Source organism: Cyclopterus lumpus, chromosome 3, assembly GCF_009769545.1.
Source record: "Cyclopterus lumpus isolate fCycLum1 chromosome 3, fCycLum1.pri, whole genome shotgun sequence".
NCBI classification, from domain to species: Eukaryota; Metazoa; Chordata; class Actinopteri; order Perciformes; family Cyclopteridae; genus Cyclopterus; species Cyclopterus lumpus.
In genome coordinates, this window is record NC_046968.1 from 12,414,125 (window position 1) to 12,437,536 (window position 23,412).

The window sequence follows — 23,412 nt, forward strand, 5'->3', positions numbered from 1 at the left end:
AATCTGAGTGGGGGGTTTCTGTCCAACAGAATTGTGTTTATCAATTCACTGTGTTTATAAAATCACTTCGTTGTTGAGTTAAACAAAAACATAGCTTTGTATGACATAACACTGTCTCATTGTGTAGTTAATGTAAATGTTTTTTTTTAAAATGTTTCACGATATTTAATCCAAAAATAATTTCCCCCAGTGAGGCTCCGTCGCTGGACTCTATCTGAAACGCCCTTTGAGAGAGGTGAAAGTTCAAGGATCAGACGTAGCGGCGAGTGAGAATGACAGTGAGGCCTCTTCTTCTTCTTCTCACCCTGGGAATCACCACCGCCATTGTTGTTACAGCTCAAGGTGGGTCAGTCACCAATATTCACACAGAACCCTTCCTACATATGATGTACAGTCAAAGGATATTAATGTGTTACATATGTTATGGTGGGCAGTCACGTTTTCTAAATTAATGTTACCCCCTATTGTATTATTCCAGGTTTTCTCAATCAGTAACAAGCCAGCCTTGATGTTCAAAATTGACAACTGAATTACAGTTTTCATATTTTACAGATGGTAATACATATTTCCTCCTGAAAACGTTGTTCTGAATATTCTGGAAAAAAAATAAAATTCACCACTTATTTAAAGGTGTCCACAACCAGAACTCTGTTACATAAAAATTACCCACAAGATTAACATGATTTTAGATTTTGAATGGTTTGATATGTTTGAGTTAAATGCAACTCAAACATATCAATTGCTTTGTCAGATATTACTGTAGTGCACAGTACAAAAATCATCTGAGATACAGTAAAGAAATCGGTCCCACAATTGGATTTGTCTCTTGCAGAGTCATGGAGAAGAGACCACAAAGATTCATCTCCTTCTGTGTCCCACTCTGATGGTAACTTGTATTCCCAATGTACTAAAATATAATAACTATAGTAAGGCATTTTTTTCTGGTGTTTGAGTCATGTTCCTAACAGGTTTTCTGTCTAGACAACTATGAGTGGACCACATGGTTCAATGTCGACCACCCCGGAGGCCGTGGAGACTATGAGCAGCTGGAGGCCATTCGCTTCTACTACCGTGCCCGAGTGTGTGAGACTCCCAGGGCAATCGAAGCCAGAACCACTGACTGGGTCCCAGCCCGTGAAACTGGGGAGACGATCCATGCAGACCCCACTGTCGGCTTCTGGTGCCTCAATGAGGAGCAGGGTCCTGAACGCAACTGCTCCAACTACTCAGTCCGTTTCCTCTGTGCCAAAGGTTTGCTCTCATAACACCTTTAATATTCATTGAGTCACCAAAAAATGGTCTCAATGTAACCCCAAGGCCCTACACTTTAGGGACAATTCATTAAAGGATTGAGTGGCTTTTGTGCTAAACCTGTGCCCATGAGACAAAAAGGCTCAAATCACACTCAAAAACTCAGTGGACGTGTTTGCACTGCAATACCATTAGCACAATATCTTTTGTAAATCAGACGGGGCTGATAGCTGTTGCAAATGATGTGCAATTCATGGTAATATCAGCAACCACAATCCATTCTTTGTGAATTTCCCCTCCTGACGATATAGGTGCAAATAAGAATAATTCTCAGTTGCCTATTTGACTGTCATTTGCACTTTTCCAACAGATAATATGAACATTAAGGGTAACTGGGGTCCGTGGTCAGACTGGAACCCATGCTCTGCCCTCTGTGGTCAGGTGGGGGTCCAACTGCGCTCCAGAAACTGTCAGTCACGCTCTATGCCTTGCAGTGGACCTAAAGTGGAAGCGATAGCATGCAGTGGACCAGAATGCCCAGAAACAGGTGAGCTAGCCCTATATTACTCAGACAGAACCTTCTTCTGCAATTCTATATATACTCATCTTCAAATCTGGGAGACCGAGTATTTATAAAATGGCTAACTTGTTCAATTCTACTCTTTAGATTGCTCCCGGCAGTGTGTGATGGGGAAGGTAAATGCTGAGTGTGACGCATGCATGTGTGAGGAACACATCCTTCTGGGTTCTGTTCGTGGTGCAGGGGGTCTCACTGCTGAAGGGGCTGCTCTCCTTCGCTCTGGCAAGCTCCTTACCCTTACGGACCACAACGGGCATTTCCGCATCCACGGTATCTGCCCTGATGGCAACACTACCCTGACAGTCAACCTGAAGGGTCACGCCCCCCTCAGTGTTGTTGTGCCCCACAGTGCTGAATATACCTCCGTCGTCAGTGTCCAGCTGAAAAGAACAGGTCCGGTGAATATCTGTGAATTTACACCAACATATATTTTATTGCAGTGAACCAAAAAGTTTGTTTTTAGGTGCATGTTATTGACAAGTTTGTCAAACATGTAAGGAATTTATAGTTCATGTTATTTGTGTATCTCTGATTGTGATTTGTCAGAGAAGCTCCATGTGCTGGTCAACCCTGAGAGCAAGGTCAGGAGGGAAGGACAAACTGCCGCCTTCTGCTGCAAAGTGGCAGGAACACCACAACCAGACAAGTACCAATGGTAGGACTTGCAACAGTGAATTTATAGACCACACACGTTTTTGAGTCACAGAGACGCAGGACTGTAGACAAGATAAGTCAGAGTCTAGACCAAGTCAAGACCAAGCCCAGAGCTTATCGAGTCCTGTTCAGGACCACAATAGGCAATCGTGTCTGTCCAACGCTAACATAGCGATTAAGGAGTTAGAATGGACAGAAAAAATGTATCTATAAACAATATTCACCCGTCTTCTCACATCAAACTAATCAATGCAATAAATTAAGTTTGAGGACCATATCATATTTCTACAGTTACGTATTTATTCTCTCAGGCAGTGTTCTTTACATCTAAACGTGGATCAGCAGACTGGGACAACTTGACCAGTTCTCATAGTTGAGCCCAAGACAAGTACTAGACTTCAACAAAGTGGTCTTGAGACCGGACTTGAGTACTACAGCCCTTCATGGATGCATCAAATATATTAATAATATGGAATATTCAACAACTTTGCTTCCCTTTTTCTTCCGTGTGAACCAACAGGTTTCATAACAACAGTCTCCAGGAGAAGCAGTCTGAGAGCACCTTGGTCCTAAAGAATCTGCACCCTGAGCAGACTGGGCAGTACTACTGTAGAGCAAGTGGTCCCTCTGGGGCTATTAAGACCAAGCCAGCTACACTCAAAGTCTTAGGTGTGTTCTCAGTAAATGTATATTAAATACACAGGAATATGAATGCACAGACTTGTATAGCATTGTGTAGAGTAATATAAATGGGATTCCTACTGTATTCTAAAATTTGGTAGTATGATCAAACTAAATTCAACACTTCATCTCTTACACAGCTAGAGACGAGCATTCATGTAATCCCAAGCCTGAATCCCACCTCATCCGTCTTCCACATGACTGCCACCAAAACAGCACAGACTCCTTTTACTACGATGTGGGCAAATGCCCCTCAATTACATGTGCTGGACAGCTGGACAATGGCATCAGGTGCAAGGACAAAGTGGTTTACTGCTGTGGTGTCAAAAAGATGGAGAAGATGCAGATAACATGCCAGGGCTACCAACTGCCCACCATGGTGGTGACTGGATGCGGCTGCCAGAAATGTGTGGACACCAAGGCCATTGTGCGCGGTCGGGCCGTTGCTGCAGACAATGGTGAGCCAATGAGGTTTGGCCATGTCTTTATGAATGGAGTCCGAATCAGCCGCACTGGCTACAAAGGTACCTTCTCCATTCAGGTTCCTCCAGACACAGAGAGGCTAGTCCTGACTTTTGTGGACAACATGCAGAAATTTATCAACACCACAAAGGTACTTCCATTTAACACCAAAGGAGGGTCTGTCTACCATGAGATCAAACTTCTAAGAAAGAAACTTCCTGTGACCATCAGCCCAACAGAAACCAACACTTTGGAGCTTGGAGAGGTAGAGGGCCAGGAGGCAATGGTTCAAATCCAGATTCCTCCCAATGCCTTCTATACAGAAAAAGGAGAAGTCTTCACTGGTAATGTAAATGCTAGCGTAACGTTCCTAGACCCCAGAGACGTCTCCACCGCTGCTGCAGCTCAAAGTGATCTCAACTTTGTAGGAGATGAAGGCGATACCATGCCGCTCAGAACCTACGGGATGTTCTCAGTTGACTTTAGGGGTGAAGAAAACAACGAGCCGCTGAACGCAGGAGAAGTGAAGGTGTTCCTAGATTCTGCCCAGGTGAAGATGTCTGAGCACCTCAATACCATGAAGCTGTGGTCACTGAACCCCGATACGGGCCTGTGGGAGGAAGAAGGAAGTCTGCAGGTGGAGAAGAAAAGAAGAGGAAAAAGGGAGGAGAGAACCTTTCTGATTGGTAACATGGAGATCAGAGAGAGGCGTCTTTTTAACCTGGACGTCCCAGAGAACCGCAGGTGTTATGTGAAAGTGAGGACCTTCCGTAGTGAACGCTTCATGCCCAGTGAACAGGTGGAGGGAGTTGTGGTGAGTCTTATAAACATGGAGCCCTCAGCTGGCTACTCCTCTAACCCACGTGCCTGGGGCCGTTTCGATAGTGTTGTAACTGGCTCCAGTGGTGCCTGTCTTCCTGCTTTTTGCGACGAACAAAAAGCTGATGCCTACTCTGCGTATGTCATGGCCAACCTTGGAGGAGAGGAGTTGGAGGCCGTCTCTTCTACTCCCAAACTCAATCCCAACTTAATTGGAGTGCCCCAGCCTTACCTGAGTAAGCTGAACTACAGGCGGACTGACCATGAAGATCCGAGAGTGAAGACCACTGCATTCAGCATCAATGTGGCAAAACCAAGTGCCAACACAGCAGAGGAAAGCAATGGGCCAGTGTACACATTTGAGAACTTGAAGGAATGCGAGGAGGCCCCGTTCAGTGCAGCACACTTCCGCTTCTCAAGAGTAGAAGGAGACCGCTACGATTACAACACAGTGCCATTCAATGAAGATGACCCAATGAGCTGGACAGAGGACTATCTGACCTGGTGGCCCAAGCCCATGGAATACCGGGCCTGTTACATCAAAGTAAAAATGAACAGCCCACATGAGATCAATGTGCGCTCCCGTAACATGGGTGGCACCCACCCGAAGACGGTAGGCCAGCTGTATGGCCTCCGAGATACTCGCAGCATCCGTGACATGGAACAGGCAACCATTTCAGCTGTGTGCCTGGAGTTCAAGTGCAGTGGTATGCTGTATGATCAGCAACGTGTAGATCGCACCCTAGTGAAGGTGATTCCACAAGGAAGCTGTAAAAGAGATCAGGTCAACACAATCCTTCAGGAGTATCTGGTCAACCATCTGCCCCTCGCCGTCAACAATGACACCAATGAGTTCACCATGCTCGCACCTCTTGACCCCCTGGGCCACAACTACGGAATTTATACAGTGACGGACCAGGATCCCCGCGCGGCCAAAGAGATTGCACTCGGACGCTGCTTTGATGGCACTTCAGACGGTACATCTCGTGTTATGAAGAGCAATGAGGGCGTAGCGCTGACGTTCACCTGTGGAGATCGTGAGGCGACAAGCCAGAGCGTCTTCCAGGCCCTGCAGAGTTCTCAAGGTCAAGCAGTAACAAGCGTGGTGAGAGGAGAAGGTAGGCAGAACCGGCGCCGCCAGAGGGCCAACGCTCCCCGCAGCAGCAGCAGACGCAGCACAAGAAATCCTGCAGGAAGGCGCACAAAGGCCAGAAGCTAAATGACAACACTGAAGGAAAAGCCTGAACAGAAACAACATTCAGACCGGCATTGGAGACGACAGGATTGACCTTGTTTTGATACAAACATTTTACATTTCTTTCAAATTAAGGGAATATTTAACAGAACAAAGCTAGACCTATTTCTTGTATTTTTGTTTACCTTACATTTTCAACTGTACTGTGGCAAATATTTACTTGAAACTGTAAATAGAGTATTTATTACACATGCTTTAAAAATGTATAATCAGGGTGCTGTGTTATTGCATTTAAGTTTCTTTCATTGATGTTGTAAACAAGAAAAGAAACGATTTATTTTTGACCAGTGATTTATTAAATTAGATGCTTATAAAACACTGCAGATGCTGTATCTTCCACATTGTGTATCCATTTGTCAATGTAACATTGAAACTGATCAATTGCTTTGGAAAAAAAAAGGAGAACTACACCCCTTTTCAATTAACTGTAGCCCATATGAAGACATGGTGGGTGACGCCCATAAGCCCCCGCTCCTTCATCACACTTGATACAAGCCTGCAGAAGCAATGATTAGGAGACCAGTCGAAGAAAGTTAGTCCACTTGCCTGATCCATTCCTTTTCTGCATTAGTAGAAATCAAATTAGTGAATTACTTCTTCTTCTTTTTTTTTTTTTTAAATGCACAAAAAAAATACCTTTCAGTACTCTTTGCTCCATATGTTCAAGGATAGTCCAGAGATGTATCAAGAGAATGGCTATGAGGTCTTAAAGTCACATTTATTATAGCCTACTTGTCCATCCCTTTAACCTTACAGTGAATGTCATGTGCTCTCTGTAAAATTACAACTACTTACATGTTGCGTCAGTCTCAAAATTCACCCACAACGCAACCCTTCCCGATATAAGGATGAATAATTCTGAATTTGGCAACCAAAGTTATAGATACTATATACTTTCCTGTAAGAGAACCATCCACAGGTAAGCAAGACCAATAATATATCCATGACATTCTGGTTAAAGAATTTGCATAGAACCATGTGTTTCTATGTCACTTTACTTACAACTGCAATACTGTATCTACCGTTTTAAAAGAAGCAACATTTAATACAAAATGAGGCCTGCAAAACCCAGGCAACAGCAGTTACAATGTATTCTCCATTGAAGCTGGGTCACCCAACAGATAATGTATGATGTGTGAGTCGAGGCTGAATGGGACAGGAAAAGGCAATTCCATTTGTATGAACATAAAGAGTTGGTGAGACCAGATGCTCCCTGGTATAATCCCTCTGGTCATTGAAGCAAAATGAAGGGGGCAACACATAGTTCAGATTTTCCAGGATGGCACTGGACAGCATGAAAAAGGTACAGTTGCATTTCTGAGGAGGGTTAGGAGGGGTAAAGGGCAGTAGTGATGGAGCCAGTGTCACATGAAGTCCTCATAGTCTTGGGCGTAGCCACCATCAAACTCTGCATACTCAAGGTCATCTCTCAACTGTGCTTTCAATCCACCTCCAGCTACGACCCCTTTCTTCTTCTTCTTGCCTTTGTTTTGCTGTAAAGTCAAATGAAATTCACGTTTATAGAAATTACTTCATAAGACGACACATTCACAGCAAAAACATTTTCTAATTCGATCTGAGAATTCTCTGATTCAACTACGCAACAAACTGAATAATTAATTTGTTCTGCTGGTAAATGAGTAGGTTGGTATTATAATTGAATTAACAAATATTACTTTAGATTCAGTAGAGAAACCACATGAGCGTTGAACAAACTAGCTGCATAGCAGTTGATTATGAGCACACATCTGGCCTACTGTGCTTGGTGAACAGCACTTCTGCATATAAACTACAGATCAGAATTAATATGAGGAAATACAAGCATGCAGTCACTCACTTTTTCTTGTTTCTGTTTTTCACTAAGTAGGGCTGTCAGAGAATTACTGACTTTCTTCAAGTCTTCTACTTCCACTGTAAGAGGGAGGAAAAAAAACAAGTTATGGTCAGGCCGGCTCTGATTGAAATGCAAGGTACCGATAGTGAAACAATAATAATATTGATTGATATTGTTCAGTGAAAATAACTGTAAAAGATGCTACTTACATGAAATACAGAGTTCCCGAAACAATGAATCCAAGAAACTTGAATAATGCACAGATTTTTCAAACTGGGATATCTTTTCTTTCAGCAATTTTTCAAACTCTGTGAAGTCTTCTTTGGAAGATGGACTCATGGCGTCAATCCCAGTGACACTGTTTGAAGTGCTGCCAACACCTGAAAAAATACATTCAAAATAGTTTGAAGTCTCTTGAAAAAAAAAAAAAAGGGCATACAGAGTAACAGATGCAAAGCAAACAACCGATAATTAGTTCTATCGATTAAAACAAATCTTGTCATTAGTAGTATTAATAATCTTCTTAGAGGTAGTGTTAAAAGGTCATAATTCATCTCTAATATTTATTTGATATTGCTGTGAAAATATCTTCTTCATACAACTGGATTTATTCTAGTTTTTCACCAAAGCTAAATTTTACGAAATAAATGCTGATGTCCTGATTGCATATTTTATTGAATATTGGCGGATAACGATAATCGTGAGTAAAACTTTATTTCCCACTGCGGTGGTTAATGTTAAACTGTAATTAAACCGCGGTTCACATGCATGCCGAAATGCAAACGGGGGGGATCCATACCAATCGCAGATCAACCGTGGTCTGTTACACCACTAATAAATATGGACTTATATTAAACCTTTAGTTCGTTACTAGTGTTTACACGGTGCATCAGAAAATGGATCTGGAGGAGCCAGCATGCACAATAGGTAAGAGCACTGGTAAGTTGATTTTTCAATTGTAGAAAGACACCCTCAGTATGCATCTTTCTCACAACTGTTAAAAAAAAGAAAGAAATTCTTTGGGATCCAGATACATCTTTGTTTATGTTAGGAGTTTGTTTTATACAAATGTGTGCTCAAGTGTGATCATGTCTTACCAAAAGCATCTTTTGCTAACTCCAGGTCAGCGTCTTCCTGTAATTTTTTCACCCTTATCTTCTCTGCAAGTTCTTCTTCAGGTGTGAGCTCTTCTTCCTGTGATAAAAGATGTCATAAGTAGAAATGTAAACATTATGATGAACAGAATACAATACTGCAACAGCCATAATGGAAAGAAAATAAATGCAGATTTAACTAACTTCCGCCAACTCTTTCTTCTTCAGCTCCTCCTGTTTCTCTTTCTCTTTGATCTTCTCACTCAGCTTTTTCTTTTCAGAAACCTTCGTCTCCAACGCTTTAAATAATTAAATAATAAAACATGTGAATTTGGAGTAAAAACAACTTTGCTCATTATTGACATACAATGCATCACATTCTTCTGAAACAGCCAGAAATCTAAAACATATCTGCACCCTTCTTCTTCAGCGCTGCCTTTTTCTCTTTTTCTTCATCCTCATCATCCCAATTGTCCTGTGAATAAAAAAAAGGGGGGGGGATAGTTGCCATTTTATTGTTCAGGTTAAACAAGCAAACTGTGGAATTGTTTTTATTGAAACCATGATAAAGAAGTACACACACACACACACGTGTACACACACACACACACACACACACACACACATTTAAACAAAACCAGATAAAAAATCCGAAATGTTATACATACATTAGGGCTGCAACAACGAATCGATAAAATCGATTCTTAAAATAGTTGGCAACGAATTGCATTATCGATTCGTTGTGTCGCGCGATTATTACGCCACCAAATAAATAAAAAAAAATATATATATATATATATATATATATATATATATAAACGTGTAGTAATAATTCCAGCACTGAATGATGAGGCGCTCAGACAGGTGAATGACCTAAATCAATGCAATTACACGACAGGTACAGTCCATCAGCATCTAAGCAAGAACCATATGTAAAGCTTTTTGACCTTGTATCCAATTAAAATTTATACTCATTCTTCTTTAAATCAACAAATCGAGTCTGAATCCAGCTACATTTAGCCAACGCTACTAGTCTATGCTACGTCAGACATCATGTCCAACCACATTAAATTTAGATAACAACTAATGTTTCCCTAATTGTAATATTATGTGCAGATGTAAAGACCGACTGGTCTGTAATAAAAATGAAATGACAATTTGGTTTTTTTTAAGTTGAGGACAAATTGGGAGTGCAATTGTTGGGTATTTCTGCCAGCCTCTAGCATACCACCAGTGGTACACACTTTGGGAACATCAGGTTGCTTAATAATTGTGTGAGACTTTGCGTATATCTTCTATATTGTGATATTAGGGGAGTAACAATATGTGTATTGGTATTGAAGCGTTCAGTACAGGACTTTCAGTTTGGTATGTGCAGTTCCTTTCCATGCACACATGTAACACAAACAGCTGTTCAGTTTCTCACACACACAAATGAGCATGAGTTTTATCCAGAAAGTTGTTGACAGCACACCAGTTGCAGTCTGCTGTAGCAGCACTGTAGAATGCTAGATGGTTTAGCCCGATGAGAAGGGTGAGATTCAGACTGTGCCAAAGTAAAGTATTCCCATAGAGTATCACTGTGTATATGGGACCACTTGAACCGTAATGCTTTGAATCTGAATGGTCTAGGAATTGTCAACAGATCAGATTCTTATGATGGGGAGGATAGCAGAATCAGAAATACGTGATATTTATTTATCCATTATTGTCAATATGCCAGTATTAGAGTGCCTTAACTGTAAAAGTAAGAATTATTGCCACTGAGCAACTGTTTAATGTGAATCAAAATAAGATAATTGTTTTCCATGTTGTACCTAAAAACACCTAACCGAAAGAACTTACTTATATTTACTAAGAGATACAGTCTCTACATCTTCTGTCGCAAACTAAAAACACATCTTTTTCGACTAAACCTTGAATAGGGAGGGTAGAGCCGTAGTAGCACTCTAGTAGCACTTAAATGTCCCTTACCAATAGCACTTTGTTGTTTAGCACTTTAGTAGCACTTAAATGGCACTTACGGATAGTATTCTGTAGTTTAACGTTATTGAAGAAATTGTACTTGCTTGATTCTTGTTGTTCTGAGTTTGGACTCATGGTTTAATGCACTTATTGTAAGTCGCTTTGGATAAAAGCGTCAGCTAAATGACATGTAATTTAATGTAAAAAAACACACATTGCTCAATGAGCTGTGAAAAGAAAACTTGTATTTGAGCATATTGTAATTAGAACAATAACTCAAAACAATCCACTTACAAATTAGTGTACCACACAGTGTACTATGGAGGACATGCACTCATCCGTTTCTTTGGCTTTGAGCCCCACATTGGACAGAAAACTGAACAATTGAGGCCTCTACCAGCACTTTCCCCGAGTCAACATCAGAGGTTTCTGGACAGCCACCATGTCAACATTTAGCTTATAACCACTTGTTCCACAGTATCAAGTGAGCACCAGTTCCCTCCCCCACGTCTGTTGTTACGCTGGACAGTTCTAGGCCTCACTCTTGGCTTGAGTTGAGTCATCAACCCATCTGATGATTTCATCTGATTGTGGCTAAAGTTGGTTAGCACGCCAAGGCCGCCTCATGTTTAAAGTTAGCTTCAAGCTACGTTGTCCAAAAATAGACCGGCTATCCAAGATATCACATCGTTAATTGTAAGCTTCTTAAAGAAAGCAAACCACTCTAGCACCCAGAAGATTACGTTTAATCCACAACCAGCTAGCATTCCCCGTGATAGCGGTCCATTGGATCAGCTGAACACGTTAGCTCGCTTGGTAGAGTTACTCCAGGCTGCCAGTTAAGAGCCACATGAGTTAGCTTGTTGCTAGCAGGCGGCGAACACGGCCGTTAGGATTGACAGCCTCGGATCCCTAAGGTTAGCTCGACATCAGCCGGGCCAGGCTAACAGCTGGGTTAACGGTCACCACGACACGCGCAGGCTTCAGTCCGAGCGTGTACCTCACCTTAACGTCGTCCTCGTCGTCTTCGCCTTCCCATTTGTCCATCGATGCCGCCTTTTTAGTCGGCTCCTCCGGCTCGAAGGTTTCAGCGTCTGTAAAAGCGACAACATGAAATTCGTTAGGCCGATCCACATCTAACGGCTGAGTTTGAACAAAAACGGAGCGTTAGGCTCGTGAAACAATGGTTGTGTGAAGCGGCTGTGTACAGATCGCGATGTTTCCTAACTTAGATTCTCACCCCAGTCCGCCATGTTGGCTGTGTTGGTTGTGTTTGACAGGCTCGCTGTAGAGTCAGTGCTGCAGCCCGTTGGCCACGTTCAGAAACGGCTCCCACCTTCTGGACGTCACTCTGCGCGCCTATCTTGTGACATGGCTTCCCCGAGCTCGCGTTACTTCAGGCGACATGACACCGGTGTGGGAGCCTGGTCCCTTTATTTAATTAAATAGTCGCAAAACATGATATGGTGTGTGATGGATAATGTGACAACCAGAGGGGAAATTTAATTACACTTTACTTCATATACATTATTTCAACAGATCGTAGAATAGAATATAAAAAAACGATGAGTCAACGTTTTCAGATTGAGGTCATGTTGTTAGATAAACCATCGTTTTTACTTTAAAAATGAATCTTTGTTGATACAATGTTCATAATTGTTATATTTAACTTACTATATACATAATGTTAACTTTCAAAGCCAATAAGAAATAAGTATTTATATTTTCTGTCCACATAGTTTATTATATTACGGTACATGCTTATCAAAAATGAACAGTCTATCAGAGGCAGATTGGTTAAGTTTAATAATTTAGATCTATCACACCAGAAAGTGTGCCCAACACTACAAAACGCACAGCAAAAATAGACGGGAGTTAAACCAACACTACAATCAGATCTCATTGAGCATTATGTAGCTACCGGTTATCGAATCAAGATAACTCACAAAAGATAAATAAATGTAGCAAACAATACTACTCTTACTATAAATATGATATAATTGTATATAATTTCACAAAAATATATAGCTTTTTATATTTGCATCACAACTTCGATTTGCACATTATAACTGTCTCATAACTACATTTACATCTTTTAAGTGTTTGGGTTGCCTTTCTGGGTAAGGATTCATACAGATTTATCAAAAAATAAATAAATAAGCTATATATATATATATATATATAGTGTATGACCATAATTATGTGACTGTAGGTTTGACTTTGTATTTTATGTTTATATGTGTGCTGTAACAATGTTTTTTAATTTTTTAGTTTGAAACGAGACATTTGATTGCTTTGATGCTGAAAGTTGATATGTGTATATAGATATTAGTTGCACAGAATACATTACAATCTCATGAAATAGACTTTATAGACATCCTATAAGACAAGAGGTATGTTATTGTACAGATAAATGAGATCATCTTGTGGTTGCGAAGGTGTTGCCCGATCCAACAGGGGCGAGTGGGGTCATGTGCCAGGGCAGATAAGGGCAGGGCAGTAGCAGCAGCAGTAGTCCCAGTATGAGACACAGGGGACTGTAGCTCAGTGCCAGCCCCAGTGACTTCCCTACAGGAATACAGGGAAACCAATTGAAATATATTGCAAAGCAATGTGAGTTTTCCGTCTTTTTATGTCATAAGAGAAAACATTGTTAAACAAATTTCAGAGTAGTTCAATACATCTTCTTGAGTTTGTCAGTTGGTATATTCCAATATTAGAAGTGCATTCATTTTATGGCCATGAAATAACTAGAAGCATCCTCATCCCCATTGAATCTCTTTCTTTTTATCCCAAAAGAAAATGACAACATCATATAAGAAGTTCACAATCTCTCCTAAAGTAATCATATCATCACCCACACCCTGCACACAACTAGTTCCAACTCCTCCCCTCTGGTCTGCGCTACAGAGCACTGTAGGCCCAAACAACCAGACACCAGAACAGCTTACAGCGTCAGAAACAAATCTGTGTGCAATAATCCAGGACCTATATATTTTAAATTATATATAGATATTCCACCTACCTCATATACATAAAGTATCATGTGACAATCTTTCCATATTCATTTAAGCATCCTTGTACTCTGCATCATTACAGTTGTATCTTAATTTCATTGTCACTTTGTGTGTGTGTGTGTGTGTGTGTATATCTATATATATTTATATATATATATATATATATATATATACACACATGGTCAATAAAGCTGATTCTGAGTCTGATATGTTATTGGTTTTTTATATGATATCATTTAGTCTATAAAACAGATACATGCACTTGTGAAATAATTAAACATAAACAGCATAATTGTGTCCCATAATGCATCCCTATTCCACACTACTCTAACCAGGGTTTTCTGTATAAAATATATTCACCCTTAAAATGTAAAATTGAAAGCCCCTTTGTGTAGGATCTGATCAAAAATGACTGACTGTGAGGACAAAGGACATGAATCTTCTACTGACAGCTGGTAAACAATAAAAACAAATTGCTGATGGTGGCTCATCTAAAAAACTAAAATAAAATCAAGTATTACATCTTTGAAAAAACCTTCAGTTTTTTCTTTGTAGAGTTTTATTGGCAATAATTGTCTAACGTCTTAGTTGGAGTGATGTCTGTCAGTGCATATCTTGTATGATTTCCATTAAGCTCAAACCTTAAGTGTTCTATTTCTTTTATACTAGTGTTAATTAATAAGACATTATATTAATAATATTTGGACTTCACATACTGTTATAGTTTTAGTATATATGGACTTGGGACACACATTCAGTTTGAGCAATCATGTTCACGAGATAAACAAATAAATAAACTTCCAAAATCATTTACAATCATAAGTGGACAATAAGAGTTTCAAAGATGTAAGTGGTTTACCCTTGAAGTCCACAGGCCTGTCCTCCCACGGGGTCAGCACCATAGCCAGAGCTGTCCTCTGAACATCTGACAGAGCAGAGAGCTGCTCATCAGTTACTTCAGCCGCCTGCTCATAGGAGAACATGCTGATCTGTCTCTGGTGAAACACCACCTTTTGAGGAAATGACAAGACACACAGACACAAAGAGAAACACAGGAGCAGATTGACTGAATAAAACAGCTGTGAAATCTGGTGTGAATGTTGTTTTGTTGTTTTATCAAATGTTGACTTACAGCAAACTTATCAGCCGGTATCATTGAAACAGCCGCAGGTGTGATTCCTTCTATCTGCTCATTCACCAAAGCTGACATAGCCATGTCTGGGAGACCAGCTGTAAAAAGTGCAATAGGTTTCAAAGAGAGTGAAGTAGCACAAAGGTTGCCTAAGTCAAAAAACACTGGGATTCAACAATAGGAGTGACAGAATACTTTTAGAGGGTGTCAAGAAAACAAATAATAAAAACAAAACAAGTTGGCTTTAATTTAGGGATGTAAACATAACATTTTTCCTGAGCACCACAAATAAGAGAGAATCAACACATTTTTCTTCCACAGTGTAATTGAATACACCCGTCTCCATTGCAAATTCTATGAATAACAAATTCATAGTTGTATTTAATGCAGAAGAGAAAATATTCCAACTCTGTAAAAGTCATACAGGGTGACGGTGAATACCTGCCAGAACTCCGATCTCAATGAAGACAGCCGTTCCCCATGAACTTATGGGTCCAAAAGCAAGACGGTGGGTCAGAAGCCCAACAAGAGCCAGCAGCTGCTCCTCTGAGCAGGCCAGCCTCAGCTGACCCAGCCAGAGCACCGCCTTGCTGCAGCCACCAGGGAGAGACACAGCAGAGGGAGTGGAGGAGTGAGTGGAAATCACTTTGACTGAATATTATCAGCAACAGAGTAGTTCTCAGAAAGAGCCCGTTTTCATCTGCTCACCTGAACTCTACGGCATTGAAATAGTTCATCTCTGTGGTTTTTGCTCCACACACAATGTATCCCATCGCCACCAGTGTGCTGGAGTCAAGCTGGCTCGGACTCTGCTTTGTGGAGTTTAACACGGTGGTAAACAGGGCAGAAAGCTGCAATGAAAATAAGAGTTATGATCCAGATACACTCAGTTTATCAGGGAACTAAAACGGATGCAGTTTAATACGACAGCCCTAAAACAACAGCACGGCAACAAGTCTACTTTCATGAGGACATTGTTTAGTGATTTTTAAACTTCTTAGTGAAGATTTGAGTCAACTTTAATGCCATTTTTTGTGGTTCTTGTCATCCATGATAATTGTAGTATATTAGTTGTTGGGTTATTATTATTCTACATATATAATGGTCGGTTGCCAAAAGAAATTGTCATATTTAATCAAATTTAAAGTATCAATCATTCATTTACTTATGACATATTTCTGTTTAGATCAAACAGGTTTGAAACTACTTTTAAGTGGATCTCACTGAGCACCTAGAGATTAATATTGGTGCATATATTTAGCAAACAAAAAGGTGTCCAGTCATACTGTTTGAATACAAATGAATCGACATCTGCACATTAACCAGAATCAAGACTTTCAGTGGTCATGGAAAATGTATATTTTACACTCTGCATTCTCAGAAAATTAAACATTTTAAAAAGGCACAATATGTGTTATGTGTAAAAAAAATCTTTTAAAAAGAAAGAAAACAGATTGTGGTCCTAACTACTGTGCACATTTGGTCAAATTGAGTTAAAGCAGACCGTTTAGTAAATCTATGTGATATATTAAGTGTTGCGGCCCAAGCAGCTACCTGTCTGTTGCTCCAGGCTCTGACAGCACCGAGAGCAGCGATGCTGCTTCGCTCAGTCAGTCGCAGGCTGCTCAGCTCCTCTGGTGACAGCGCGATCGCTATCCCACCCAGCTGAGAGATCACAGACTGGGAGAAGGACGAGACGGGGCCGTATATCTTCCCACGTCCAGTAAAGACAGAGCAGACACACAGGATTAAAACCTGGACTGGGGAGGGAACATGCCGCTCTACAGCCTTGAATCAAACACCTGGTGGTGAATGGACTGCGGTGGACTACAGTAGGATCTCACCTGTTTGACTTTCATGAGCAGCTGGCTGCGTTGGTAGGATGCAAAGTACGGGTCATGACCCATCAGCTCCAGACAGTTGGAGAAGGCCCATGAAGACATGCTGAGCAGACTGCTGGAGGTCCAGACAGAGGGAGCTGTTGTATGCAGAATCTCACAAGTAGGGACCATAGCAGTCGCTGGTGAAGGACACAAACACAAATGTCTGATAAGGAGATGCTGTTGGTACACATATGACTCATTTTACATACATATATATATATATATATATATATATATATATATATATATATACATACTTTATTGGAATAGAAATGTAATCTGAAACAATAATTTTGAGATGATTGTCATACAATAAAGGAATAGTTTGACATGGAGCATCATTGTATAGCAAGACTCCAGGAAATAACTGTACGACCAAGGAATAGGTCTTCATATGACCCCTGTGAAACCACATTGTGTCGTTTCTAAACCAACATATTATGACGTGTTAATTGGTGCACTTTAAAAGGAGCTGCAGGTGGATTTTCTTCCCCTTTAGACAGATTCCCCTGTTTTCAGTCTTTGTGCTAAGCTAACCAGCTGCCAACTGTAGACTTATATTAAAGGGACAAATAAGAAAGTGATATCAGTCTTCCCATGTAACTGTCAATCTGTTACTTAATTACCCGTCTATTTGGTTAATAGCTCTCCGATAACTGCCTTGTTTGGAGAAGCAGACATGGTATGATTCCCCAAATGTTGAACTATTCCTTTAGAGAGGACCATGTGTCTTTTTGTATGTATTGTAGGAACCATAGTGATGCTCACGTGACAACGGATATATTTTCAGGAAGCCCAGGAAAAACTGGAGAACAAACTGCTGCTTTTCAAAAAACCTCTGGCGCTCGCTCTCGTCTGAACAGTGGATCCCTACATCCCCCCGTTCCCATCGATGCTGGCTCATGAACAGCTTCTCAATACGCCCCACGGTCATCAACGCCTGTGGGAACACAAAAAGCAACACATATGGACACGTAGAGACACACACTGATGCTTTCCGGGAAAACAGGAACTTCACCACCTGATCCTGAGATTTGACACCTGAGGGATTTATTTACAGCGTTTGTTAGCCAACGTGATCAAGTAACAATCCCAACACCTCGCTGTGGATTTCAGTACATCCAATTAATCCGGTACAGGAACAAGTTTTAAATGTACCTCAATCGTTGGCGCAAACTGTCAGTCAATCTCAGGAGCAATTAAGATGTAATACCAAATGACCAAAAGTACCGCAGAACACTCACGAGAGATATCTCCTGCAGTTTATTGTCAGGCAGGAAGAAGAGGAACCGGTCCACCTGACTGAGTGTTGTCTGGTTCCAGCTGCTGACTGGGCTGTGAGGAAACAGAAGAACACTTCATCAGCTTGATACAGAAAGCTTGTGATGTATGAAACCCCCGTGTTTCTCCTCTTAACTGTACACAAACACACTTTTAAAAGACGACTAAGAGGCACATTTTGTAAGTTTGCTTAGTTTGAGAAACTGGAAATGTGGCTGATTAACATCTATGTTCTCATAATGGCAAAATCTAAGTCAAATTCACACTACAAATGCCCACTTATAATGCCTTTTATAACTCATAGAAATGCAAAATCAAGAGCTACAAAATAATTGTTGAGATGTAAGACAATTATGATTTTTTACTCCATTCCATTATCCAAACCGCTTTTCCTATTTAGGGTCGCTTGGGCGCTGGAGCCGATCCCAGCTGGCATTGGCAAGTCGCCAGTTTATCACAGTGCGCATTTAGAGACAGACAACTATTCACGCTCACATTCACATCTACTGCATGTCTTTGGACTGTGGGAGGAAGCAGGAGAACCCGGAGGGAACCCTCACTGTTATGGGGGGAACGTGCAACCTCCACACAAAAGGACCACCTGAGATCGGGGATCGAACCCAGGCCCCTCTAGTTGAGAGGACACCGTGCTAGCCAGTGCACCATGCAGCCCACGTTTGTTTATTATTTTCTTTATTTATGTAAATAAGTAAAAACTAAAATCTGGTTTGATATTTTATTTTTGTAGTTAAAGGTTTACGGCTTTCTACTAGTCAGATATGTGCCACGGGTATGTGATGTGGTGGCTATACTGCCTTGTTATTGTTAATTCATTGTTTAAAAAAAGAATGTTCTTGTCCCAAACAGATAACACGTTCAGTTTGAGGTGATGACGTTACCCAAAGGCTGCAGGTTCCAGCAGGATACGAGCCACAATGTCCATCTTGCTGGGGCTGTAGCAGAAGCCCTGGAGGAAGTCCACATTGTCGATGAAGAAGCTACGGTCGAGCTGAAGGAAAACTTCATCCACCACAAACGGTGCCATAATGCCCAGTGAGCGAAACTCCTCCTCAGTAAACACCCCCGTGTACATGCCCTGCAGAGAAAGAGTCCACAAAACACTGATCACACAGCAAATTCAACACGCTCTCCACTGCTGATCTCCTGTACATCTTCTTGTTTTCAACACTCAAAATCTATTTTCTTCTTGTTTCTTTGCCTTTTGACAGCTTTTAAAGAGGAAACAGATCATTATAGCAACACAGTGTCGCTCTACTAACCATCCTCTGCACTATTTTGTCAACCAGCAGCTCCTGTTTTGTTCTAGACAGCAAGAGAAATTGATGAGGGTCCGGGACAATAGTCTTCCTCAGAGTGTCCATCATATCTGTGGGAAACTTCTTAATGGTGCTCACCCTGCAAGCAAACACACAGGAACAAAATGATGAAATAATATTTTCATTATTTAGTGAATAAATACATCTAATCTAGATTTCCAAAAAGGAGGGAGTGGTCATTTTACCTTCAATATTACTATAATATACAATTATGTATATGCTTATCGTTTTGTTTTAATAGATCAAATGTGATAAGTACACAAAGGTTTCCCATGTAGCGATATTCTTTTGAAAATGTTTGAGACACAATTTATATCTACTCATAATGAGATAGCTATTTTCCTGCAATAATTTTTTAAGTATCTGAAAAACACCATAACATATTAACAGTGGAGTGATTAATGCCATCTTCTGACTTACGGCATGGACAGGGAAATCTCAGCTCCAAGATCTTTGAGCAGCTCATAGAAGAACTCAAACTGATACAGCTCCTCGATCACACACCTTTTCTGTCCAGAACAACAACAATGCACGACAAAGGAAATATATCACATGTATTATAGACCAAAACAAATAGATATCTAACAGACAGTCGAATGGCATCAATCAAACAGGCGTGTGTACCAGTGAGGTGTGCAGAGGACCAGGCTGCTGTCTGAGGAAGGCCAGGACTCGTCTCACTGAAGAGGGAGAAGAATCGGCACGGAGGTGTTCCTGTAGAACTGAGCAGCTCACGCCCTGACCCACTGTTCCCAGACTCCTGATGACAGACAGAGGTTAAAGAGACTGAAAGAATACAGAAGGCATCTGCTGCCAATAGTATTGAATACATTTTGGATAGAGACGTAAGCACAGAGAAAAGAGTGTGTGTGTGTATTTATCACAGAAATGTATTGTACTTACAGAAAATGTTGTTCAATTAGGTTTGGATTAGTATCAAGCACCGCTTTGAAAATGGCTTTAGCCTGGGGAAGAATATGGAAACAAGTGTTATGTTGTAACCCGCTGGTTCATTTCAGTTGTGAGCTGCTTCCCTTTCTCAGTTTTCATGATCCGAGATGAGGGTAATTTGATATAAATAGTGATTGATAGTCTTGTTTGTCTTCACAGGAAAGTCCATTCACAGTGTCAGGGATGATGACATCTTTGCCTTTGCCTCTTCACTTAATAATTTAGCTGTTAATCAAGGTACTGTCATACACACCTTCTCAGGATAGACAGACAAAGCATATTTAATCAGAGGAAGCAGGAAGAGGTCATAACACAAAGTAAAAGTCACAAGCTCGGGGTTAGATGCTTTCAAGCGATTTGAAGGGAACTGACTAAAGACTCGATGGCCAGTTCCACCATTGAGCGAGTCTTTTTATTTTTGTCTCTGTTAATTCACTTTTATTTTCTATTATTTGGGGTTTTTTTGTGGAAAATTCTGACTAATAATGTTATATAACTGGTCTTTATTTGTCAAATAATGCATTGGTTTCCCCCATGTGAACAAGCAAATATAAATAAATTTGACACTTTCTACCTAACAAAACCACTTGACAAATGAATCTTTGGCTCAACTGTAATTTAACACTCTGCATATGCACCCTGCGATGATGCCTCATGAGCTGGCAACACATTTATTCAAAGTTTGAATAACATGGCGTCTATGCTGTGTGTTCATGCCTGATACCTGCTGTGTGTTCCAGGGTTTTGTGGATGCAGTGGTGATGTTGTCCACAAGCAGATGAGTCCTGGGCAGTACGCTGAGCAGGGGCGTCCAAGAGAGCAACGGCTCCACATCGTCCAGCCAGCTGACCACTTCTGGGAAGCCCTGGTCAGGAAAGAGGTGAGATAACACAAGGAAGCGTGTTGAAATCGCTTCAAGTCTTTGACCAAATGCCGATGATCAAATATGACATCTACCGAGATAAAATGATACGCTTTATTCTCATAATGGCGTAATATACAGTACCTTGTACCGTCTTAATAAGACTGTAATAACATATACTAATTTTGCATTTGACTGTATGTTTATTATGACAATTAAATGATGTTGTCCTTTGACTTTAACAAAGCCAAACTGTCACCTTAGATTGATAGAACTTAAAAATTGAGATTTCAGTGTGAATGTGTGTCCCAGCTCTTCGAGTGTGTGTGTGTTGTACCCATAGTTTGGTGGATACAGCATTGACTTGTGGCGGGCTGAGGCCTGGTTTGCTTTGGGCCATGGCGGGCAGGGATGACAGCAGCCTGTCTGAGGTGAGTGCCAACAAGGTCTCCGTCTTCATTCCCACAACGAGGGAGCCGAGTTTCTGCAGCTGGCCTGAAGCGGTCAGCTGGGCAGATGGGAGGAAGGTGTGAGGCTCAGGAAGCAAAAGAGAGAGCATCTCTTTACTAAATTCACAATGTGTGGTGTGTTTACAAAATAGCTCACGGTGGTAATTGACGACATCTTGTCTACAATTATGGAAGCCTGAAAAACAACAAGAACGACAGAAAATCAACAAAAAAGGAATTACCTGTAATAAATAAATACTTCAGCTATATATTGTTGATTTCTACTGAAGTGGGGCTTTAAAACAACTTTGTTGTTATGATGGGCCTGCCAAACTATCTGTAGGTTTTAGGAGGTTCATCCTCTCAAGATGCCTTATGACATATACGAGTGAGACAACAGCTGTGAGGCGGAGGAAAAAGTAAAAAGAGGGTGAACTACAGCTCAGGTCTTTGCCTCATTAGTCGTCTCACCTCAGGGGTCAGGGTGCTGAAGATCGCCTGCCTGTCAGCTGTTCCTCAAGCCCCCCACCAGCTGCCAGGAAACCCACCCATGAACAATAAATAGGGGCGTATGCAGTGAAAGGTACTGACTAAACCCCTGACATTTAAAAAAAACGGTGAATGTTAGATGGCAACCGGAATCAAGCTCTAGATCTGCCTCTCGGGACTACAGATGAAAAATAGCATCTTGGCTGACTGGCGCATTTACAGAAATATTTGTATTAATGTGCACTGATGATGCCTGCTAGATCTTCCACCGTGCATTACAGGTTGTGTACACTCCTCTACCTGCGCAGGGCTGAATGAAACGGTGGCGAGGGCAGGGAGGGCAGCGAGCAGCTGAGATGGTGTGACACCCTGAAGGAAAGTCACACCCAGCAAGGGCAGGAGGTGACCGAGCTCGGCCAGTCGATCAGGACTGAGCAAGGACGGGCTCTTTAGTTCTGTGCTGTTCAGTAACACACTGGAAATCTGACGTGGGGGTTCAGAAAAGCACAACATATACATACATAATGCAATTGTAAAATGAAAAGCACACATATTACGAAAACAATAGAGAAACCACAAAGCAACTTGTCTGTTCCTACCAGATGGCTGGGCAGACTGAGTCCCTCTCGAGTGCAGTTCATAACAATGTCCCGGATGATGCTGAAGACCTCGGTGCTTTTGTACCTGAGGAGGTCCTCTGGGTCTGCCAGGCATGAGAGGTTTCCCAGCCTAGAATTACAGACACTGTTTTAGTAATACACACCTGGGAGAAGCTGAGAGGTTACTTGGTTACATGTTAAAAAGTTTATCATTCATTATTGCCCATTTCACATTTGACCGTAATATGTCTGTAGGTTATATTATTTTAATGTTAAGTCCCCAAAGAAAGACAGTCGTATTAGTACTTTAGTTTAGATAGTAATATGTTATATTTTCTGTAGATGTGTCTACTGGGTCTCTATATTAAATATCACTTTGTTTTAATGTCTAAAAAACAGTGTACATGCACAGAAACGTTGGAGGTGCATCCAGTCAGTCATTGCCAACCTGGTAAAATCCTGAGCTGTCAAGTTCCCGTAGGTGCCAATGAGACTGTGAGCTACGAACTCCAGCTTTAGAGAAGTGAGGGCGTTTCTCTGCAACACATCCAGCCCGTCCAACAGCTGTGGAGATGCATGTAATACAATCTCTGTCTGAACATTGTGACATTAAAACTTTTTAGCAAATGTGAGAAATAAATATTAGACAAGATTCAGCTGATCACACTCGGCAGAATTATGAACTCATTCAAACTAGAAGACATTTTCCTGAAATGTGCTTATTTTCCCTCTCGCAAGGTTGGGGAAATAATCTACATTTAGTATACTTCGAGGCACGGATGAAATCTTGGAGGATTTGGGAAATATGCTGATGAAG

The 23,412-nt window shown here is 41.1% G+C and overlaps 2 protein-coding genes across 2 annotated transcripts; one reads left to right on the forward strand and one right to left on the reverse strand.

Moving 5' to 3' along the window:
* Window positions 1-272: 272 nt before the first annotated feature.
* cilp (cartilage intermediate layer protein, nucleotide pyrophosphohydrolase) lies at window positions 273-5,876 on the forward strand. Its single transcript, XM_034528938.1, has 8 exons — window positions 273-342; window positions 833-886; window positions 982-1,251; window positions 1,622-1,798; window positions 1,919-2,224; window positions 2,378-2,486; window positions 3,006-3,154; window positions 3,307-5,876. Exons 1-8 carry the CDS (start codon window positions 273-275, stop codon window positions 5,664-5,666), a joined length of 3,495 nt encoding a protein of 1,164 aa, XP_034384829.1. The 3' UTR covers window positions 5,667-5,876.
* A 99-nt stretch (window positions 5,877-5,975) lies between these two features.
* On the reverse strand, window positions 5,976-11,995 carry eif3jb (eukaryotic translation initiation factor 3, subunit Jb). The gene is made up of 8 exons (XM_034527467.1): window positions 11,836-11,995; window positions 11,601-11,689; window positions 9,048-9,105; window positions 8,835-8,929; window positions 8,634-8,730; window positions 7,746-7,916; window positions 7,540-7,613; window positions 5,976-7,195 (listed from the first exon to the last, which is right to left on the reverse strand). The coding sequence occupies exons 1-8, from the start codon at window positions 11,846-11,848 to the stop codon at window positions 7,067-7,069; spliced, it is 726 nt and encodes a 241-aa protein (XP_034383358.1). The 5' UTR covers window positions 11,849-11,995; the 3' UTR covers window positions 5,976-7,066.
* Window positions 11,996-23,412: the final 11,417 nt, after the last annotated feature.